Below are 21,426 nucleotides of genomic sequence, written 5' to 3' on the forward strand. Positions count from 1 at the left end.
ACATGTTGGTTCTAGGTGAGGGAATAACTGGCAAGAATAAAACATTTTTGGAATGTTAGTGAATGTGTGTGTAACATAAATTGATATTTCATGCAAAACTTGTAATCTGAATTGCATCTTGTCTGTATTTCTTAAATGGCAAAAAGATTTCCTTATACAAGCTGAAAGAGGGAATTTTGAGTCAAGCTGTGGTGTGTTGCCAGAGGCGGAAATTTATGAAACACTCTTGTCAGCTATGCTGGAAACACTACAAAAGAAATAGTTCTACTTTCTTATTGGTGCTAAAGCCACTAATAGGTGCAGTTTAGTATAATACCCCTATGAGAATTACCACCCCCGAAGTGAGCTTGCCTTGGAAAGAACTCTGTACAGGCATTTTCTTTTTCCTTTTAAGCTTGCGCAAAACACCCAAAGGGGCCATTTCCAATCCAGCCAGTGATCTTTCTCAAGTTTATTCTTTCTCAGATCACAGAGACAATGGGGAATATGCCCTGTTTACTCAAATCAGTCTGGATTAGTGTCACTCTATTGATGGAATCAGAATTAAAAGGAAAACCATTACCCTCTCAAAGGGCAACATCAGATGTTTGGGGAATGGCATGATTACTTTTAAATAGACCGTGTGAGACTCCGCCACAGACTGAGGTTGAGGACTCCACAACACACACATGAAGAGAAACAGTAATACTGGATGAGGCAGAAAGCTCTTCATAAGCCTTAGGCCTGGGAAATTATTTCAACAGACAATCCCCAAATGCTTGAAAGGCTAAAAATCAGAATGGTGCGATTTCAGAGAAGAGGGCTTTTCTGCCTTCATTCTTCGCTCCGGTACCTCACCCCCAAATATTCATCTCCAGGTCAAATCCTTTCCAGTCATTAAGCCGGGCTGGGGAGAAACTTCACCCTGAAAAAGTTCTCAGATTCCCCCATTCAGGATAACACGTCCATCCTCTGAACTGTTTGACTCTGTTTCTTCCTCATTGCTCTCTGTGCGCACCAGATCCTTCCTCCCTATCCTTTGACTGAAGACTCTGGGAGGGTAGAGGATATGTTATGCTTATCTCTGTATCCCCTACAGGGCCACTCAATTCCCTGAATGTGATGAGAACATGCATCTGTTGCTTGAAGAGATATCTTCACCTAGGAATATATGGTGTATTGTATATACTTAAAAGGCTGTTTGTAATTGACTTTTGCACACAAATAAATAAAGCGAGCCCACATATTATACAAGCCTCTTCTATCTATATGTTCTGCAGGTAACCAAATTGTATCGTTTTCCTTTACATCTTGCAAGTCGTGTTGTTGTTTGTTTGTTTGTTTGAATAAGCCCAATATTATTTCCATTATCTTTTAAATAACAAGTTTTTAAAAGACAGGGCAGATGACTTGTACAGTATCAAGTAATTACTGTAAAGTATGTGCTGCTTTCATATAATTGATTACTCATAAGGACAGAGAATGTGTTTGATTTAAAAAAAAAAAAAAAAGATTAAATTTTTATCTTGCTTTGCAGGCCCTCTTTAAAAGTGTTTCCTTGCATCTGCACTGTTCCCTTGATTCAGCTTATCCCCTGCAGGTCTCTCTGTCCTCACCAGAGATGGAGGTAGTTTGATCTGGGTGAATAAGCTTGATGATTTGCAAACGCTCTCTCCTTTTAATTCTCTATAGTGTTATCCCTAAAGGATGTCTGAGAAATCTCAAAGCAATTTTTCTCTTAAATGTGGTATTCCAACTTTTTTGTTTATGCTCATACCTTTTATAATAGGATAAATAGAATAAAATGAATAAGATGAGTGTCTTTTCAAAAGTAAGGCATGTCTTCTGCAGAGCTCAAAACTTCAGTTTTATTTTGTAGTTGAAGTGACAGCTGAGAGGAACACTCCAATGTTATATAAGTCACCATATCTAATTGCAAAGTAATCACTAAAAACTTTAATTATCTCAAATATAATTTAAAAAGCAGCAATCAGCACAGCATTTGACAAACAAAAGCAAATTAAAACTCATGAAACAGTGCTCCCCACTTGAATACCTATAGACTAACAAGATTGAGTAGTACACTCCTTGTTTCAAGCTTCAGTTTTCCAGTCGCAAATAAAAACTAGTGTTTCAACCTTTGAGTGTTTGTTATATTGGAGCATAAATTTATATCATTTGCAAGAAAGGATTTATAAGTCTGATAAACTATAATCTCAGTTCCTTAAACATACATTTGTAAACTGTTAATTATGGCTTTTTTCTAAACTGAATTCTGGCTAACTGGGCATAAAATCATGGAAATTAGGCAGGGAGGGACCAATTTTGTGGCCTATCTACCAGAAACTAAATATCTTTCTCTAAGCTTGTTTTGGGGTGGTTTCTTTTCAAAGCAACCTGCATTTGGCCATGTGTACCATCAGTAGTAAGTGAATAATTGTATGACCACAAAGGTATGGGTTCTTATTGCTGACCTAGATGCATTAGAAACAAAACCTAGAACATCAGGTTAGAAAACACTGCCTTGGCACAAAAGTGTGTATGTGTTTGTTTTAAGGAAGTAGAAGCTCATTAATAAACTTCCCAGCTAGGTGTGAGCTACCAAGTATTACTCATTGCATTGTGAGTGACAGGACTGGCTGTTCTGCTACTAGTTCCCATAAAAGCTGAAGCTAAAAGCACAATTCCCACCTATCAAGACAAAGCTAAACAAAAAGTAAAGATCATAGAGATTATTTAGCGATGCACTATAACATTTGTCTGACAGTAGCATATAAAGAAATGAATCAAATTTGGACACAGACTTACTTCAGGATAAAATAAATGCTTAGTTGTATTAGAATAAAAGAGATACTTGCTGCAAGTCATTTTTATTTTGAAGCGGTTTGCATTTATTCTTTCAAGAACTATTTCCTGAGCATCTGTTATGTTTCAGCATTATCCCAGGTATTGGGGGTTCAGTACTAAATAAGCCACATATATTCTCTCATTAACTTATTGCCTAGCAGAGAAGACCAACATTTTTTAAAAGTTTATACATATAGTTAATTTCTATTATGATTATATGATACAAAGGGAAAGTTCTAGGAAAACATGGAACAAGAGAATAATCTGAACAGTCAAAGAAGACTTCTGGGAGATGACATTTGAGCTAAAGGTTGAACAATGAATTGGAAAACAGCTGGCATGTGCAAAAGACTTGAGGACTGAAGGAGTAAGCCTTTAAAAAAATGAAGAAAGTTCTATTTGGCCAAAGGAGAGTTTCAAATAGTGCCTCACAGGCCACGTTAAAGACCTGAGGCCTTTATTCTAGGAGAATAGGGAGCTGCTCAAGGAATTTAAGCTTCAGAGTGACAAGATCAGATTTGCAATGCCTTTCAAGTGGTAGCTACAAGGAGTTGAGTCTCTGACCCTTTGCAATTATACCCATTCTGACTAAGAAGGGGGAAACTTTTTATATCCTGTCTTTAATGAGTGGGAAAAAAAAAAAAAAAAAAAAAAAAGCAAATAAAAGAGGTGTGCTTTTCTTGATTGTAACTTTTAGATAAAAATTCCAGGCAGAAATGTGAGGGATTCCTATTTACCTGCAATCAGAATGAAAGCTACTTAGGAAAGCGGGTTCTGGAGCCAGATTTACTGGTTTTACATCCAGGTTCTTCTCACTACCTTGGGCAAGTTACTTAATCTTGTGGAACTTCAGTTTCCTCATCTATAAAACGTGTATAAAACATAGATATTAATGCCATGTATCTCATGAGAAATAAGTAAAACCCTGCAAAGCAATTGAACACTCTGAGACACATAATTAGAACTCAGTAAGAGAATTAATAAGAGTAGAAGTAATAACTCCTATTCTTTTATAGAGGGGATGGAAGATGGATGATAAGTAGATTTCAGAGTTTTAAAATTTATTTTTATTTCATTTTTTTACTCCTGATAGTCACCATTACTTTACTGAAATTGATATGTCTTCAGTTTCATGTCATGGTAACTAAAGCTTATTTTCTGTGATGAAATGTTAATCACATTTAATCACCCCATTGTTTTAACTCACAATTTAGGATAAGAACTAGACAAATATACTACCAACATTATTTTTAAAATATTTTTAAGCTCACTTTCAAAACCAAGTATGCATTACTGCTGAGCTTCTAAAGGCAATAGGGAATGCTTAACATAAAGATGGGTTAACATTCATCGAAGAATTTTATTACTATGTACTTTCTTCTTTTAATATTACCACATCTGCTATATAGAGTTATTAAAACATATTGATTGCTATAGATTGAAAATCTCTTCAAACCTATTTTGATTCACTTTGAATAAACTGAAATTCTGAATATTTCCCCTAATACCAGAATTTAAAAATGTTAAATATTAAAATTCTATCCTGCTTTCTGCTTAGTTTAATACTTCTTTGACATAAAATGATATTAATTTTTTTCAGGATTGAGATGCCTTCTGATTTTCATTTTGTTGATTTGTCATGATTATTATAGGAGTATGTACTAAAATAATAGAATTGAAAAGTTTATTTTTCTTAACTGAGTTCTACACATGTTAATTTAGCTGCATTTGGATCAAGTTTTAACTTTAATACCTTTCACACTTCCTGTCTTTTCAAATGCTGTATCTAATGTTTGTTGACATTATTGTCCACCTGATCAGCCAACTTTGTATTTATTTGCCTCACCTGCTGTTGGGGCTTCTAGAGCTCTTTATCCTACATCATGGAATCTTGGCGCTCAAAGGAATCTTGACACTGTGTCAGAACACAGGACATCTAGTGAACTCTCTGCTTACAGTCTTGATAGTTTTGGGTGTGCTTAAATACTTTATTCTTATATTTTGTTCTTTGTAATGTATGAGTATATATTAAGTATTCACTTTTTAGAATAATTTTGGAAAACAAAATGAGTGAAATATTTTTTTACTAATAAAATCTGGTTTTGAGAAAAACGTGATGCTAAATAAATTCTTCAGTTGGAAAGATGCTGTTTTAACTTGACATTTTTATACTAATACCTTTTCTTAACCTGGAGTAGAACACTGTAAGTCAATTGTGTTTAATTCTAGCATAAAAGAAACCATCATTCTCTGAGGTGGAGCAGGTGGCAGAAGACGAAAAAATGACAAGTATGTCTCCCTTAGGCAGTGCTTGTTGAAAAGTCACTATCCTGCTGATATTTGGGGATGGAAATGCAGTACTCTCTGCTAAAGTATAATTGAATGAATGCTTTTAAAGCCAGGGTCATGAAGTAAAGCTGTTTTCTTTACCCATGAGGGGCTGTAGAATGTTCATAAAAGCACCTCCGTGAAGCCTCAGGTGAAAAGTGGTTATCAGCCGAGGAAACTTATGTGCTGCCTAAAATGTTTCAGATTTCTAAGTTTGGCCAGGGACATCTGTATAGAGAGAGAACAGTTACCTCAGAAAACTGTTTCAAAAGCGGTCTTAGAGCATTGTTTTAACATAGCTTCACAGATGAGGATGGCCATAAGTCACAGAATGTTAGAACTGGAGTTCCCTCTCACTGAATCCTCAAATTCAGTCTCCTCGATTTTACATAGACTTTGGATTATGGTAAACTAAGGTCCACAAGTTGTTCAGCTACCTTGCCCAGGGGTGCACAGCACACTCGTGGCAGTGTTGGGACTTAGACTCCATGTAAACAAGTCTAAGTTCAGAGTTCTTTTGCATTACTAAGATCCATACAGGAGTGTAGGAGTACTGAAGCATGTTCAATCCCCTAGCCTCATCTAACAGTCACTCATGGATTATAAATACAGTTTCTTCCAAGTGAAATTTGGGAATGCTATTGTATCTTGTAACAAACGTCTGGTTGAATCGAGATAAATTATGATTATATATCCCAACAGTAATCTCTTCTATCTCTGATTTGGTCCCTATCCCATTTTTTAATAATCTCTTACTATATATTGTTGGCTATTGTTGCTATAGTGTCATAAATTTACTATTATACATAGTAATATGTGAAAAAGAGAACATTTTTAAAAATTCTCTTGGCCAGGTGCAGTGGCTCACACCTGTAATCCCAACACCTTGGGAAGCCGAGGCAGGTGGATCACCTGAGGTCGGGAGTTCGAGACCAGCCTGACCAACATGGAGAAATCACATCTCTACTAAAAATACAAAATTACCCAGTTGTGCTGGCACCTGCCTGTAATCCCAGCTACTCGGGAGGCTGAGGGAGGAGAATCTCTTGAACCTGGGAGGTGGAGGTTGCGGTGAGCCAAGGCACTCCAGCCTGGGCAACAAGAGCGAAACTCCATCTCAAAGAAAATAATATACATATTTGATAGATAAATTGATGGAGAGAGATTTTCAAAAACACAAGTTACAGGAAAATCTCTATTTCTATTGCACTGGTCAAATGGCTTCCTTGGAATCCCTTTTTGATGTTAAATACTTTTATATGAAAATAATTACATCATCAACTTTAAGTAAATATAAATCCAATTATTTATTATTGAGCTATGGCAATATATGTTGACACAGTTTTGTTTCTTCACGGTGAAAACAGTTTGAGATTCAGCTCCTGGGTATCCTTATACCTACATGCAAGCTGTATGTTTCAGAATGCCCTCGGGGTGTTCTGTGATTGCATGGAATATGTCAAGTCCCTGTGACCAAGGTGTACTTCATCCTTTCTGTGGTCAGATCAGCTAGTTTGTGAGGAACCTGAATATATCATAACTACAAATAAATTTTCCAGGGTCCAAGCAGTGAGTCTTCTATTTCAAAGTTATTTTATAGGAAATGAAGCATCTGTTTGGAATCACAGGAAATGGTTTATTTTACTTTAGAAGGTTCACAGTAGATATCACAGAAGTTGTGTTCATTTTTGCCTTTAACGTTTTCCATTCACTCATTATTTGAGTGTCTGCAGAGTATGTTAAAGTTATTCCAAAATCAAGATACCTTGTGTTTAGAAGGGGAGAACCTACTTCCTATTTCACTTCAAATATGCCAATAACTTTTGTTTCCTAAGAAACACATACATATGGGACATGGGGGCTCTATGGACTTCTTCCAAGGGCCGATTTTTATGGCTGATTTGAAAGTGTCATGTTCTAATCTCTGAGACTGACTCTTTGACTTGTCATGGTCAATAAGCATTTCATTAACATCCCAGTATAATACACATTTCTCTCCTCTGTTATGGATTATTGGCAGTAAATAAGGCAACAAGTACTGCTCCCTTTACCCCACCAGATTTGCTGTGATAGAAAATAAGGGATAGATATTATTCACTTGACCTGGGACAGCTTCATGGGCACAAAAACTGCAATTGGTCACACAGGGCCCTATCTTAGAAAAGCACCATTCTTTGTTTAATGCTTTGCTATCATCATTTTGAAATTCTTAACCTATGAACAAGAGGTTCTGCATTTTCATCTTGCACTGAACACTACAAATTGTTTTACTGGACCCGTCTGGGTAACACTTGTTCTTCTTGACTATGATGGCCCACCCTTGGCCTCCAATTGTACCTTGTTAACACAGGCGATCTTTCTTTAAATCAAAGGAATAAGTAAATAAGAATATTTTCTTTAGATATTTTAAAAATTAACTTCTGAAGATGAATGGCAGGCTCATGATTTATTGATTTTTAATAAACTAAGAAAAGTATGTAAATGGATTTCTAATCACTCAGTTCTGACTTCGGTGGGTTTGTTGTTGTGTCTGTTCATTTTAAGCTGACATTCAAAGTTAGTAGTGTTGGTTTTATGCTTTCCAGGAAAAGACAATGGAGTATACTACTTGGCTTATATTTCTGTAAAGTATTACTTGAGAAGAGTTTCAATTGAAATGTGTTTTCCCACTTTTATTTTGTGTAGTAGGCTGTTTCTCATCAATCCTAAGAAATATACTTTTATGTTATATTATTTGAGGATTTAGCATTGGTAACAGATCTTGTTCTTATGTACAAAATCTCACCTGGAACTGTATATAATTTAAAACTATGACACTTAAAAGTAGACCCATCAGGCCTAAACATGAGGATAGGCTGGGCGCGGTGGCTCACGCCTGTAATCCCAACACTTTGGGAGGCCGAGGTGGGCAGATCACAAGGTCAGGAGATCAAGACCATCCTGGCTAACATGGTGAAACCCCATCTCTACTAAAAATACAAAAAATTAGCCGGGCATGGTGGCAGGCGCCTGTAGTCCCAGCTACTCGGGAGGCTGAGGCAGGAGAATGGCGTGAACCCGGGAGGTGGAGGTTGCAGTGAGCCGAGATCATGCCACTGCACTCCAGCCTGGGCGACAGAGTGAGACTCCGTCTCAAAAAAAAAAAAAAAAAAAGTAGACCCATCAGTACCTACAGTGCTATTAATGACTTTTGAAATATAGTTTCTGCTTTTGTTGGTTCTCAATTTTTCAGTCTTACTTTCATTGCAAAGGACTCTTTCATGACTCCTCAGTAAATGGAATTTTCCCTTTCTTTTTCTTAATATCCATAAAATCAGTTTACTTAAGAAATCATATAGCAATATACAGCCTAAACCCTAAACCCTTTTTCAAAATTGTAATTAGCTTTTTTTATTCATTAAAACATTTTCATCTCATTAAAAATGATTTCTTCCTTTAAAATTTCCCAGAAAGTATGACCTTTTTATTTTCTGCTGTTCAGTTTAAACACATCATCAAAGACAGATAATTATTAATGTTATATGAGCATAACAGGAGATTTATAAACCAGAAATATATTTTCTGGGAACCAACTTTCAAGTTGCCCAGGTAAGTTTTATTAATTTCACTAGTGAAGCCCTGGGATAAAGCAGCGCCTAAATCAGACTTATTTACCCTTGGCATTATATGGCACCAAACACTGTTTCAGGACAGTGGAAGAACAGCCTGGGAGGCCTTTGGCCTGATCCAGCCTTGTCCAGGCCCACCCACAAGGAGAAATAGGAAGGAAGGCCAGTTAGTATGCAAAGTAGCATGGCTTATTTTGAGGTCCCGTTAATGTTGGTCAACAAAACAATGGCAGGATTTGAAGAAAGAAATGTATTGCAGCAGAGTCACCATATACTTTGAACTGCAAAGGGAGACTGAGGAAATGTTGCCTTAAGGCCAAAAACCCTGGCTCAAAACAGGTTCCTCAGGTGGCTCAGAGGCAGACCAAGTTCACCAAGTCAAGGACATTTTCCTGCTACCCCCTTGGGGATACGGGCCTTCACCAAACCACCCTGGACATGGATCTCCTGCTGTTAGAACCCACTCAATAAACAACAGAAGCAAACAGATTTTTTTTTTTTTTTTTTTGTCCCTTACATGGAATTTTCCCTTTTTTTAAGTCCTTGTTGAATTGAAGACTGTTTGCTCACTGGCTTTTAAAGTGTAGTCCCGAAACTTTTTTCTTCATTTGTATTGGGTTAAAAAAAAAATCAAGGGGCCCATGCGTCTTTGTTCTCATCCAAGCCCACAATTAGCTGGGGTTCCTTCTGTGCAGCTAGAAGCAGGAGGGAAGGGGGTGGCCCAACAGGCATTTTACTGCCTGCGAGAAAGTGCTGTGAGTTTCTTTGTCCTTTTTGTCAGGGACGGCTGCCTCCCTAATTGTACTGCTGTAGGGAGGCACGTGCCTTTGGAAGCATTATCTGATTCCTACAGGACGTTCAGGAGTGCTTTGTATACTGACCCTTAACTTCAACACAAAGAGTATCTTCTCAATCCCCTTCCCAGGCTGTTGCCTCAGGCTTGGATACCTAAGAACTGTAGTTCAGCCAGGGTGGGGACCATTTATATGGGATCAGGTTTTATTTTTTTGTCCCCTAGTTTACCTGCAGTTTGGCCACACTCACCGGGAGAGAAAGCCGAAGATGGTGGATAAGCAGTGGATAGCAGCTATAGAAGTCAGAGCGGAGACAAGGCGAGACAAACAGCTGCTCTTGTCAGCATGGGGATAAGTGTAAAGAGATTAATAGTTATTTGAAGAGCAAATGGGGACATGGCATTTGGCAGTGGAATGCGAATGCATGAATGTAATGGAATGGGCATGCGACTAGTAACATTTAGACAAATGCTCCCCGGACTGAATGGAATGGCAGAGCCCACTTCTCCTCCCCCTGTGAAAATAATAATAATAATAATTAATAAAATAATTAAAAGTTTGAAATTTTTAAAAAGATAAGCCTAGCTCCTATTTCTTTGTAAGTTTGTTCTTCTCTATAGTTTTACTTAATCTGGGACTCTCAGTTACATTTCAATTGAAGAGCTAGGCCTATTTCCTTTTAAAAAAATATGTATGAATAGGACTCCCTTAATCTTTTGGTTTTTTTTTTCTCGTTCATTAGATTGATGAAACAAGATCTCTATGTGTTGGAAGGTTTTACAAAGGGAAAACAACTGTACCATAAGCTGGTTGCCCCTTCTGTTCATTTTGGCTCAGGTTTAGAAATGACGATAGGCTGATTTGCCTACTCAGGCTGACAGTTTTGATGGCACGGGCAGAGCCCTGAACTCTGAACCAGAAGATTGAGCTCCGAACGCCCCAGTCGTTGTGTTAGCGGATGCTAGGGCAAATGCTTTACCTCTCTGATAGTAATACAGTAAAGTTTTCTATACAGTAAACTGAGGCAAAATTAATTTATTCTTTCATAAATATGTTCTTGAGTACTTTCACTCTGTGCTTGGGCCCATTCACATAGAAGACATAAAAACATCTGGCAGAAGGAAATATGTGAGCTAATGTATTTTTTAATTACATTGAGCATAGAATTTTCTTCATAACTAGTTGGTATTTCTCTTACAAATGTTCTACTCTAGAAAAGAATAAATTTCTATTAAGAAAATAAAAGAACAAATAAAAAAAAATTAGACCAGTTTGGATGATTTACTAGCATGTTACTTTTTAAAATACATAGTTGGGTCTCCCTAACCCTGCTACGTATGATCCTCCAGGCTTTGTGGAACCAGTCCTTAGGGGGCTGGGTGATACACTATTGGTACTCTGGGACAGAATGTAGAATTGTAAGACTAAGAGAAAAATTCGAAGGTCATTTGATTTTGCCCCCTGTGCAACAGTTTAACACTTGAATCCCTTCTGGAACAGACCTACCAAGTGCTCTTTCTCATTTTGTGTAACATGCCCCCCACCACCCCCCAACAACCTCAAAAAGGAATAACAGGCGGTGTTCATTTCAAGACTTCCTAAGCAGCTACTGAGCACTGGGAACGTTTTGCCTAGCTTGTGAATAAGCACATACTCTACTTTCAAATGCTCTTTAGGAAGTCAGTCTCCAGAGGCGGCACAGAGAGCTGAGTGATCTGGAAAAGCCATTACACACACACACACATGCTCAGACTTCTCTTGTTTTCTCTGTTTGTCAAAAATCAACGGTTTTACTTTGAATGTGAAGTGTTTCCGACCTGAAGTCCATCTCTGTAGAATGCATTCACCCATGGATGCCTTTTTTTGGAGCAATGATCTGTGGCTTCAACGGCTAATATTGGGGTTTCTGGGTGTTCTTGCAGCCACAGTACACGAACCTGGGGCTCTTGAACAGCATGGACCAGCAGATTCAGAACGGCTCCTCGTCCACCAGTCCCTATAACACAGACCACGCGCAGAACAGCGTCACGGCGCCCTCGCCCTACGCGCAGCCCAGCTCCACCTTCGATGCCCTCTCGCCATCACCCGCCATCCCCTCCAACACCGACTACCCAGGCCCGCACAGTTTCGACGTGTCCTTCCAGCAGTCAAGCACCGCCAAGTCGGCCACCTGGACGGTAAGAGCAGCGGGCACGCACATGCCTGACCCCAGTCCAAGGACGGGCTTCACCACATCCCAGGGATTTCTCTCCCTTCCCAGTTTAGCGATTCCACGTTCAATGGTGGAAAACTTGTCTTTGAATATTTAATACTGAACCAGAGAGAGAGAAGGTGCCAGTTAGTGGGAAAAGTCCCAATTTAGGAACCAAACGTCTGCATTCTAGCCAGCTCCTGGCAGCTTCAGTCAGTGTGCTCCTGCCTGCTTCACACTGTTGTATGCCAAAGTTGATGGCAAAGTAAAGAGCACTGTGCCAACAAGAAGTATGGTAATCATGGGATATGTGTTTACAGTCTCCAGAAAAGTGTTTACCAGTCTCATTATTGTAAAAGAAGTAAGTGTCACATTAAGGTGTGATTTTAAAAACTGAATAAAATAATAAATATAGTGTTATAAAAATTCAGAAAATAAAATCCTATTTATGAAGGAAGGATGAATATGTTTATACATGTAGGTATCAATAAATTATAATTTATCAGTAAATTGTATAATTTCTTATAATAAATTGCTATTTATTATAATAATTTATCAGTGAATTATAATTTATTGATATGTATATATTTATCTAATTTAGAAATATTATTTTCGAAAAGGAAGCCCTTAAATATACATATCAGGGCCCTGAATTAGTCCAAAGAAATTGTTTAAAAAAATCTTTCTGCATATAACTTTTCTAAGAAAGCATGGAATTTTCTTTTCATAAATTAGGAAGATGCAAGAATTAGTCCAAAGAAATTGTTTTAAAAAATCTTTCTGTATATAGCTTTTCTAAGGAAGCGTGGAATTTTCTTTTTCATAAATTTGATACAAGAATATTTTATTTCGAAGTGTATTTTGAAATGTATTATAACACGAATAAAGCTCAAGTATAAAAGAGGACACCTACAAAGTTGGTTTTAACTGGTTGATCAAAGAATGTTCAAGACCAAAGTGGTATGTTTGTCAAACAACTTAATGTTTATATAGATTGTAGAAATGCTTCCAGATATCATCATCTTAATAAAAAGTAGCTTTAGAATTGTTTTGACAGTTTTTTCCCTCTTTGACAAATGGGTTTCTTTGGAAAGCATTTCTATGTTTATCTTATACATAGTACCTAGTTCATTCCAGTCTTTAGTTGTGTATTTTATAAAATGATCCGCATGCATAAAACCTATTACACTCTAACACCATTTTACATCCATTTCCTCCTTTTCACCTCCTTTCTTTGTGAAGTACACAGGACAAGTTTTATAAGTCCCACTGTACTAGTGAGGAAAGCTGAAGAAGTTGGAGGTTAAGTTGAGAGGCATGCCTCAAGTTACAGAACCTTGTGTGTAGCTAGGCTTGTTTTCCATTTCTTCTTCCCTCTCACTGGATTGTATCCTTTCTTTCAACCATTTTATGTCAGGATCTCCCCAAGTTGTCTAAAAATTAATGTTGTTTTAGTTCTTTCCTCTTGTGGTTTGAGAAGTAAGTCTCCTGTGGCTCATATTTCAACTGTAGAGCAAAAGTATCAGCTTAAAACTTGATCTCTCCTCCACTTGTTACTCATAAATTGTGTCATAATCCTTAGTTTCCTTTACATTTATAATTCTGGAGGCGATGGATACTGCAGGTGAGTAAACTTAGAGTTTATAAGCTTCAAATAGTTGGTTGATTGATCTAAGCAGGATCTTGCTAAAGAGCCACAAGAATAACCATTTTATAAATGGAGCACTGATATCTCTTAGGTCACCAACTGGACATTTACAATCACCAGTCTTCAAAGCTAACAGTTACTAGTTTAGTTTACTCCGCCAGGGCTCCACTGTATTAGGAGTGGGCATGTCTGATGAGATGGGCATCTCAGAGCTGCTAAATGAATAATCGCTTTTTTTTCCCTGTAAAATTGTTAGAAAACCATGGAGATGAAGCCTGGTGTAAGTAAGACATCAAATTAGTTATCCTTCCCTGTCCCTTCCTCACTACTTTCTCATATAGAAATCTTAAAGTCAGCTGGGCGTGGTGGCTCACACCTATAATCCCAGCACTTTGGGAGGCTGAGGCGGGTGGGTCATGAGGTCAGGAGTTGAAGACCAGCCTGGCCAACATAGTGAAACCCTGTCTCTACTAAAAATACAAAAATTAGCCAGACGTGGTGGCGGGTGCCTGTAATCTCAGCTACTGGGGGGACTGAGAAAGGAGAATCGCTTGAACCCAGAAGGCAGAGGTTGTGGCGAGCTGATATCGCGCCACTGCACTCCAGCCTGGGCAACAGAGCAAGAGTCTATCTCCTCCCTCCAAAAAAAAAAAAAAAAAAAAATGAAGTTATTTTCCGGTTTAGCACAATCCTAAACCATCAATCAAAGCCCCTCTTTCAGAGAAGTCAATTATCTCACTCAAAAAGGTTGGAGATCTCTACCAAAATGGTAGGTTTAAAAGAAAAGAAAATATTCTGGAGGAGTACGCTGGTAAAATTTCCTTACATGTGACAGCAGTAATATCAGTGGCCTGAAAAAAGGGCTGCACTGTGGTGATGAGCAAAGAACACTGACTGGGAGACAGAAAACCTGTGTTACGGTCTTGATCATTGATGCACACTTAGCCAAGTCACTTTATCTTTCTAAAATTCAGTCTGTGCCTCAGATGAGAAAGAGGATGAGGATGGTGAAACCTACTCTGTTTTCTTAAGGTGAGATGATAGTATTAATAATTAACATAGAAAGTTTTTAGAAGGACTTTGGTTCTTACTGATATATCATCTGCCATTCATGAGTGTCCTTGGTTAAGTGATTTTGCGTCTCTGGGATTTTTGTTCAATTTGCTGCATTCTACCTATACATTTTACAATAAGGTTTCTATGCATTTATCACATGGTAATTATATTTTTATTAAATTTCTTTCTTGTTCACAACCAGGCTTATTTCAGGCCCAGTTGCATTTCTTCTAAATTAGGGTACTTGAACCCTTATCTGAGCAGCTACTGAAATCACCAAAAATAATGTAAGTTTTTCGTCATGGATACCTGCATCTTAACTTCTAATTCTTTGAGCCAAATTATATATCCTCATGTTAATTTAATTTAATTTAATTTAATTAATTTATTTTTTGAGACAGAGTCTTGCTCTGTCGCCCAGGCTGGAGTGCAGTGGCGCGATCTGGGCTCACTGCAAGCTCCGCCTCCTGGGTTCACGCCATTCTCCTGCCTCAGCCTCCCGAGTAGCTGGAACTACAGGCGCCCGTCACCACGCCCAGCTAGTTTTTTGTATTTTTAGTAGAGACGGAGTTTCACCGTGTTAGCCAGGATTGTCTCCAACTCCTGTCCTCGTGATCCGCCCGCCTCGGCCTCCCAAAGTGTTGGGATTACAGGCATGAGCCACCACACCCGGCCTATCCTCATGTTTATAAACAGACTTCCCATTTTAAAAAGGATTTTTTCATATATTTGTCTCAGTTGAGCCTCATAACCAAGTTTGTAATCCCTAGTTTTATAGATGAGGAAACTTGGAGACATAAAGGTCACATGGCTAATAACCAGCCAAGGATGGGGAAGAATCCAGGCCTTTCTCACCCCAGTTCAAGTCTCTCCACCATCCTAGTTAGCCTCTCTCTCCTCTGGATTGAGAGCAGGGAGGGGCATACAGGAGCAGGCAGTGTCTGTGTAGTTTGGAGCTTGCCTCTCACGTCACAGAGTCCAACTGGTAGAGAAATTTTTTGTGCCTTATTATACAACACCTATTTCTTAGGCATTTGTCCTTTTTAAAGCAATTTTTCAAAATAAAATGCTGCATTTTAGAACTGCCCACAAACTGGAAGAAACAGAAGCCACTGTCATTAGAGGGAGGTCATGTTTATCGCATAGTCTTCTGGTAATTCTTTAATAAAAATATTTTTAGTACCATTTTATCACTTGCAATCCTTTCATGTCAAGTTTTCTTTTTTAACTTTTCTGGTTTTACCCTCAGGATTACTGTCAAAATATAGCTAATATATTTAAAGTGTATGTGCATTTTTCCTTTGCTTTTCTGTGTTTTAAATAACAAATGTGATTGTGTTTCCAGTTCTACAAAAATATGATATTTATTTTAAACTTCTTTCAATGAAATGAGGTAAAATAAGACAACATTTTTCATCTTCTCTGTTTCGCGCACACATACATGCGCCACAAACCAACATTTACTTTAGTTTCACATTTTCTTATTTCCACAATTTAATTGATACTAGTTACAGAGGCCTACCATTTTATATAATGTAGTGCTGGTCTAGCATTGTAGCTGGGAATCGTTAATCATAGAACAGTTGAAAGCATGGTAATGTGGAGATGGCAAGAAACTTAAATTCAGATTTCAACTCTGAAACTTACTAACAGTATATGGGATTTTCACCAAAAATTCAATCTCTCTAAACCTTACTTTTCTCACCTGCAAATGGGAACATTAATACTTTTCTTATCATGAAGATTTCTTCATGTAAACATACCTATTAGCACTTAGCTACTCATATGGTCCCAAGTGTTTATTGAGTCTGAATTTGAATTTCTTCGGTTCGTGAGTTTATTGTAGTTTTGTTGAGGCTTCGACAAAACCTTAGTACCTTTGGTTGTACTAAAGCTAACCATTTGAGAGAATGAAAAATAAAATTTCAACTGTTTTTTTCTTAATGCTTTCGGGTTATTAACATGCACACTTTATAGAGGGACTGTGATACTATTCACTATCCAAATATATGACTAGATGGTAAAGGGTGATAACAGCCTCTCCTGAATGCAGACTTCTGCAAGCTGGCTCTGCCGCGTTCTGAAGCCTGCCCAAGCCAGATGTATGTTCTCCTTGCCAGTGCAAGGAAATGCCATTTCCAGATTTAAGAACCTGTTGTTTTTTGACATTCGTTCCTCATTTTTAATCTGAGGCTTCATTATGGGAATGCCTTTTTGTATTCCTGGTGTTAAAGAATAACAGTGGGCCTTGCTTATTGCAGAGTCAGCATATTACTGTACAAACGTCTGGAAGTAACCTAATCAGTCACCAGTGAAAAACTGGTGGCGTTAATAAATTGTGGTATAAGAAATAACCAGATGGCCATTAGAAAGAATTCTCTGTACTGATAAGGAAGGCTGTGGGAGTTGCTGGTGAGGGAAAAAGAGAGCTTTCTGTGGCACCTGCTTGAGAATTGAGAGTCCCGGTAAGGAACCCCGCTTGCAGGGGGAGTGTTTCTTTGTGCTTCACTCTAGTGATGAGGCTTCTTGGTGAATATAGGTCAGTCTGTCTCAATTCTTGGCCTCACACACCTTTGCCAGTTTCAGAGCTAATTTTCACAGCTCATGATACAAGAGTCCTCTCTGTGTTCTCACGCCATGAAAATCCTCAGGTTGCTTTTTTGTTTTGTTGTTTTTTAAATTGTGCTCAGACCGAAGAACGGATCCTACCCTTGGGACATAGGATCACTTTTTGCTGTTGTATCTTTCTCCTGTCATTGACCTCAAGGTCTTGTATGGCAGACAGCCTGATCTAGTGCCCAGCACAATGTCCAGCATACGGTAAACCTTTAATAAATGGGAAGAAATTTTTTTCTCATAATTAAAGGAAACCATTGTCGTTCCCAGCAGAAGCCCTCAATTCTGACTCTGTTAACTGCCCATGCATTTGTTCCCTTCAGCCTTCACCTGTGATTTATAGAGAGCGTTCTTCCTTTGCCTTTCTTAACCGTGCCAGCTTCGTGTCATGTTCAGAGCTCTGGAGAATTTGACTTGAGCAAGGGGAGAGATTAGGGAGGTGGCGTTTGAAAGGGGAACAGCCAGTTCCCGGGAGAGTTCCACGGATCCCAGCCTATGGGTCTTGGGCTGGCAAGCTCACTCCCTTTGGCTCCACAGGCAGGCTGAGGTGCAGCCTGAGGCCCACCCTCCCTGTGATCAGGTTACCTGTAATGTAAGACTTTTAGAAAAAGGCTGCCAGCTCTGTAGAAATCTAATGCAACCCAGCCAATTGCATGGCCCTCTGGAATTTAGAGACTCTTAAGAATAGCCCATCAAAGGACAAGATGTACAGACAAACTCTTCGATGGTAAATAAGATTTATCAGTTTTCTTTCACAATGGAAGCACTTCCTCCATTAAAGTCTGAGTGTCATCTGGGGCTTGATCTAATCTTACAGTTGAGTGGCTGTTAGATTTTACTGGTGAGGGGCAGAAGTCAGTAGCTCGTGCCACTAATACATGGGTTCGTGTTTATCATAACAAGATAATTTTCACTTCTTGCCACAGCTGTTTCATAAATCATGTAAGATACGTATCCGGTGCATTTTTGTGCCTCTTCCATGATGAAGAAAATAGTAACATTGAGCATATTAATCTGTTATCTAAGCTATTTCTTAGTTCACAGCGTATTGAGGAAGAATGTGCTAAATAAAGTGCTTAGAGATTCTTGGTGATGGTTCAAGTAACTTACCTCTAGGTTTTGGATTTAAAATGAATGTTCATTGTAAGGATGCTTCCGAAGAGTTGTTCCCTGGTCCAGAGCAGAATAACTGAATCCACATTCTTGCCTGAGTTTGTTTAGATTGACTCTAGGTTAGCGTATTCGTGATGAGCCAGTTTAATGCTTATCAGCCTCCCATACTATTTTGAGTGATCTGTTCACTGCACATGGAGTGTCTATTTAAAATTAAACTGATCTTGCATATGAACATTATAAAAACTATTGATTTTAAAAATGAATAATTTAAAGCCTGTATTTCTTTTCCTACTAAAAGAGTAACAGGAAAATCCTTTGCTTTTCCATTTTCTTTCTCCCTATTCTTCTCCTCTTCCCCCATTTCTTTTCCCCCTTCCTTCTACTCCCTCTTTCTCTTTTTTCTTCATTTATGTTATTATTATTAGTTAATTTGGTTTTGTAGGTATCATCAGCTACATGGTATTTTTTTTTAACCATAGCTTCACTCTTCTCCATAAATTAATATGGAGAACATGATATAAATCAATCAGCATGGAAATTTTTATCAATATTAAATTATCAGACCCTTTTCATATAACAGATCACTTTGGTGAATAATAATGGGCTGCTTTAGAGGTAGCAAACTCAAATGTCATTGGGGTCAGGGAGGTAGCATAAATGAGCCAAATGATAAGTATGGAGACTGTGGCAAAATGAGCTTATATACTGTATCTACAAGGACATCTGCTTTACAATCCCAGACTGTTGTCACAGAGGAAAGTAGGCCTAGGATTAAATTATATAAAATATTAAATTATCACAATATTAAACTATTAAATATTAATTTTTTAAAAGAGCAACTAGGAACCTGGGTTTGCATGTAATAACTTCATATCTTAAAATGATGAAACTAATTCAAAAAATACTTGTAAAACACTACAGGCGAAACAAAACAGTACACAGGCTTCATGCCATCCTGTGTAATGTGTTAATGGTAACAAGGGGAGATTACTGAATGTTTAAATAAATTAACTGGAAGTTAGTTATTAAAATAACTAACAACTGGAATCAACATCTAAGAGAAAGTTACTAGCAGGTATATTTTATTCAGAAATAATAATTCTTTATTTCTTTACGAAGTCATATAGATTAATCTCTTGCTGCATTTAACTAAGCAATACATTATCAGAACATATTTTTCTCAACTTGTTTTCTTACAGCAAATGACCTTTCTGCTTCTCATTTTTATATCATTTTATATTTTAAAAATCTAATGATATGCAGTATTGGATACTTGGAATTTAGAAAACTTTATTGTTTGTTCCTAGGCTTTTCATTAGAGAATTATGGAATTCTGTAACTTAACTCCTTAAAATTGGCCAAAGTCATACTCAGAAAAGAGCTCTGAGATTTAGAGGGCTGCTAATCAATTTTCTCAGCTTACTAACAGATAGCTTATTTTTAATTAGCACATAGTGTGCCAGAATAAAAATCACCTGATAATTGAAGTACAAAGAGAAAATAAAGTCATAAGAACTTTTAATGACTCTAGAAAACTATATCACTAAGCTCAACAGAGATCCCTTAAAATGAATGTAAACTTAAAATCAGCCCTCAGTTATGTGTACCATTTATTGTGGGATTGTTGCTCTTGGTACATTTCCATACATGAGCTTTGCACTTTCTCCTGTTCGCATGCCCCAAATAAGCTACTTCCATAACGTCACCACATGTATGCAATGGTTCCTACCCGCTTTGGTAAAGGGCCGACGTATGCTTCTCATGAAAAGTATTTGGCAGTTTCAGCTGTCATATCATGAATAAAAGCATATAACTGTATATAAAATAAAACCCCCTGCTTTTACATTTCAGCAGTTGGTATGTCTAGTCAGGTCACTGTGACTAAAACGAGACTTGAGATAATGTAGCTTTCCAACAACTTCCAATTCTTCAAAATTAGAGAAGAGTTTATGGTAGAATAGAAAGATAATTCTTCAGTTCTTTGAAGCCCTGCAGACATTTTGTAGCTATGGAATGGTTTTTAGAACGATGGATCCTGTAATGAGGCACACAGAGGCCTAAAGGTAATGATCTTAGTAGATTTCTCTCCTGTGGTTTTTAGTAATGATCATGACCCTATCATCAGGCCCCCCACGTGAAATTTAAAAGAAAATTTGATAGTAGTCAGAGACCCTAGATCTAATTTATTGTGAGGTAGATTAGGGAGGGATTCTCACTTTACAGATAGAATGAGACTTCTCATTTTAGTCTGAATTTAATAATGAAGATTCATGTGGGAAAAAAACAAAACAAAAACTACAACTTGCCACCTTGTTATTGTATCAGAAAGGACTGGAAACAGAGCAGGGACCTTAATTTCTAATTGTGTTAGTACCAAACTTTCAAGTTCATTGATTAAATAGGAGTTCCTTCTTGGGTGAATGCCTAAGTTTGTATTTTTGTTTTGCTTCGTGTGCTCTTCAGCCAGTATCATCTGCATGGAATCTTATAAAAACGATAATGAAGAAGTTGAGGAGACTATTTCTAAAGACTTTTCCTTTGAGTGGTTTCCAAGTTGTATTAAATAAGAAGACTAATGATTACTTAAGGGTTCTCATTTGAATTTGAGAAGACATCTGACAGGCTCCCGAGGAGTGTGACTCATTAAGTAGAATACGGGACTCAGAAGGACAACGTTGGGGTACTAACAAGCTGTATGAACTGGGGCAGGTCTTTTGTCTCTGTCCTTATGTTAAATGAGTGTTATAATTTTGACTTGGCAAGATTGCTGTGAGGCTTAATTAAAGTTTATAAAGTGCTTTGGGAGCCTGAGAGAAGAAGCTCTAAAAACATAATATGTTATTATCTCATCCTGGATTTTTGTTTTTAGATTTACCTGCTTGAATCTGTATCATAACGATGCTTACAATTCAGGCAGTTTTCTGAGGTTTTTTATTTCTACAGAGACATGAAATAAAACAACACAAATATATGAGTCCCTAGACATTAATATGGGATGAAAAATTATACATAATTTTTTTCTGATGTAAAAGAGTTTCTTCTTAAAAAATGTTTAATTGAATCTCATTTCTGTTAACCAGCTTTATTTTTTTTAAAACATTTCAGTGTTTTATTGGTAACATTTTTGCAGAACCAGTAAAAGGTTTTAAAATGCTATCATCTTTACTGGGTCATGAGAAGAAAAATTCACTCCATTTAAAAAAAGTAAATACATATTTAAATGTAAATAAGTATGCACATTTA

At 37.5% G+C, this 21,426-nt stretch overlaps 1 protein-coding gene across 7 annotated transcripts in view; it reads left to right on the forward strand.

The window, feature by feature from the left end:
- The window catches only part of TP63 (tumor protein p63), a 265,391-nt gene that overhangs the window by 165,580 nt on the left and 78,385 nt on the right, over positions 1-21,426 (forward strand). For all 7 annotated transcript variants that reach the window (XM_017956052.3, XM_017956057.3, XM_017956050.3 and 4 more), the window contains one exon: positions 11,479-11,733. In XM_017956052.3, coding sequence (XP_017811541.1) covers positions 11,479-11,733 — 255 coding nt within the window. The remainder of the gene's footprint in view (positions 1-11,478; positions 11,734-21,426) is intronic.

Source organism: Papio anubis, chromosome 2 (assembly GCF_008728515.1).
Source record: "Papio anubis isolate 15944 chromosome 2, Panubis1.0, whole genome shotgun sequence".
In the NCBI taxonomy this organism is placed as follows: domain Eukaryota; kingdom Metazoa; phylum Chordata; class Mammalia; order Primates; family Cercopithecidae; genus Papio; species Papio anubis.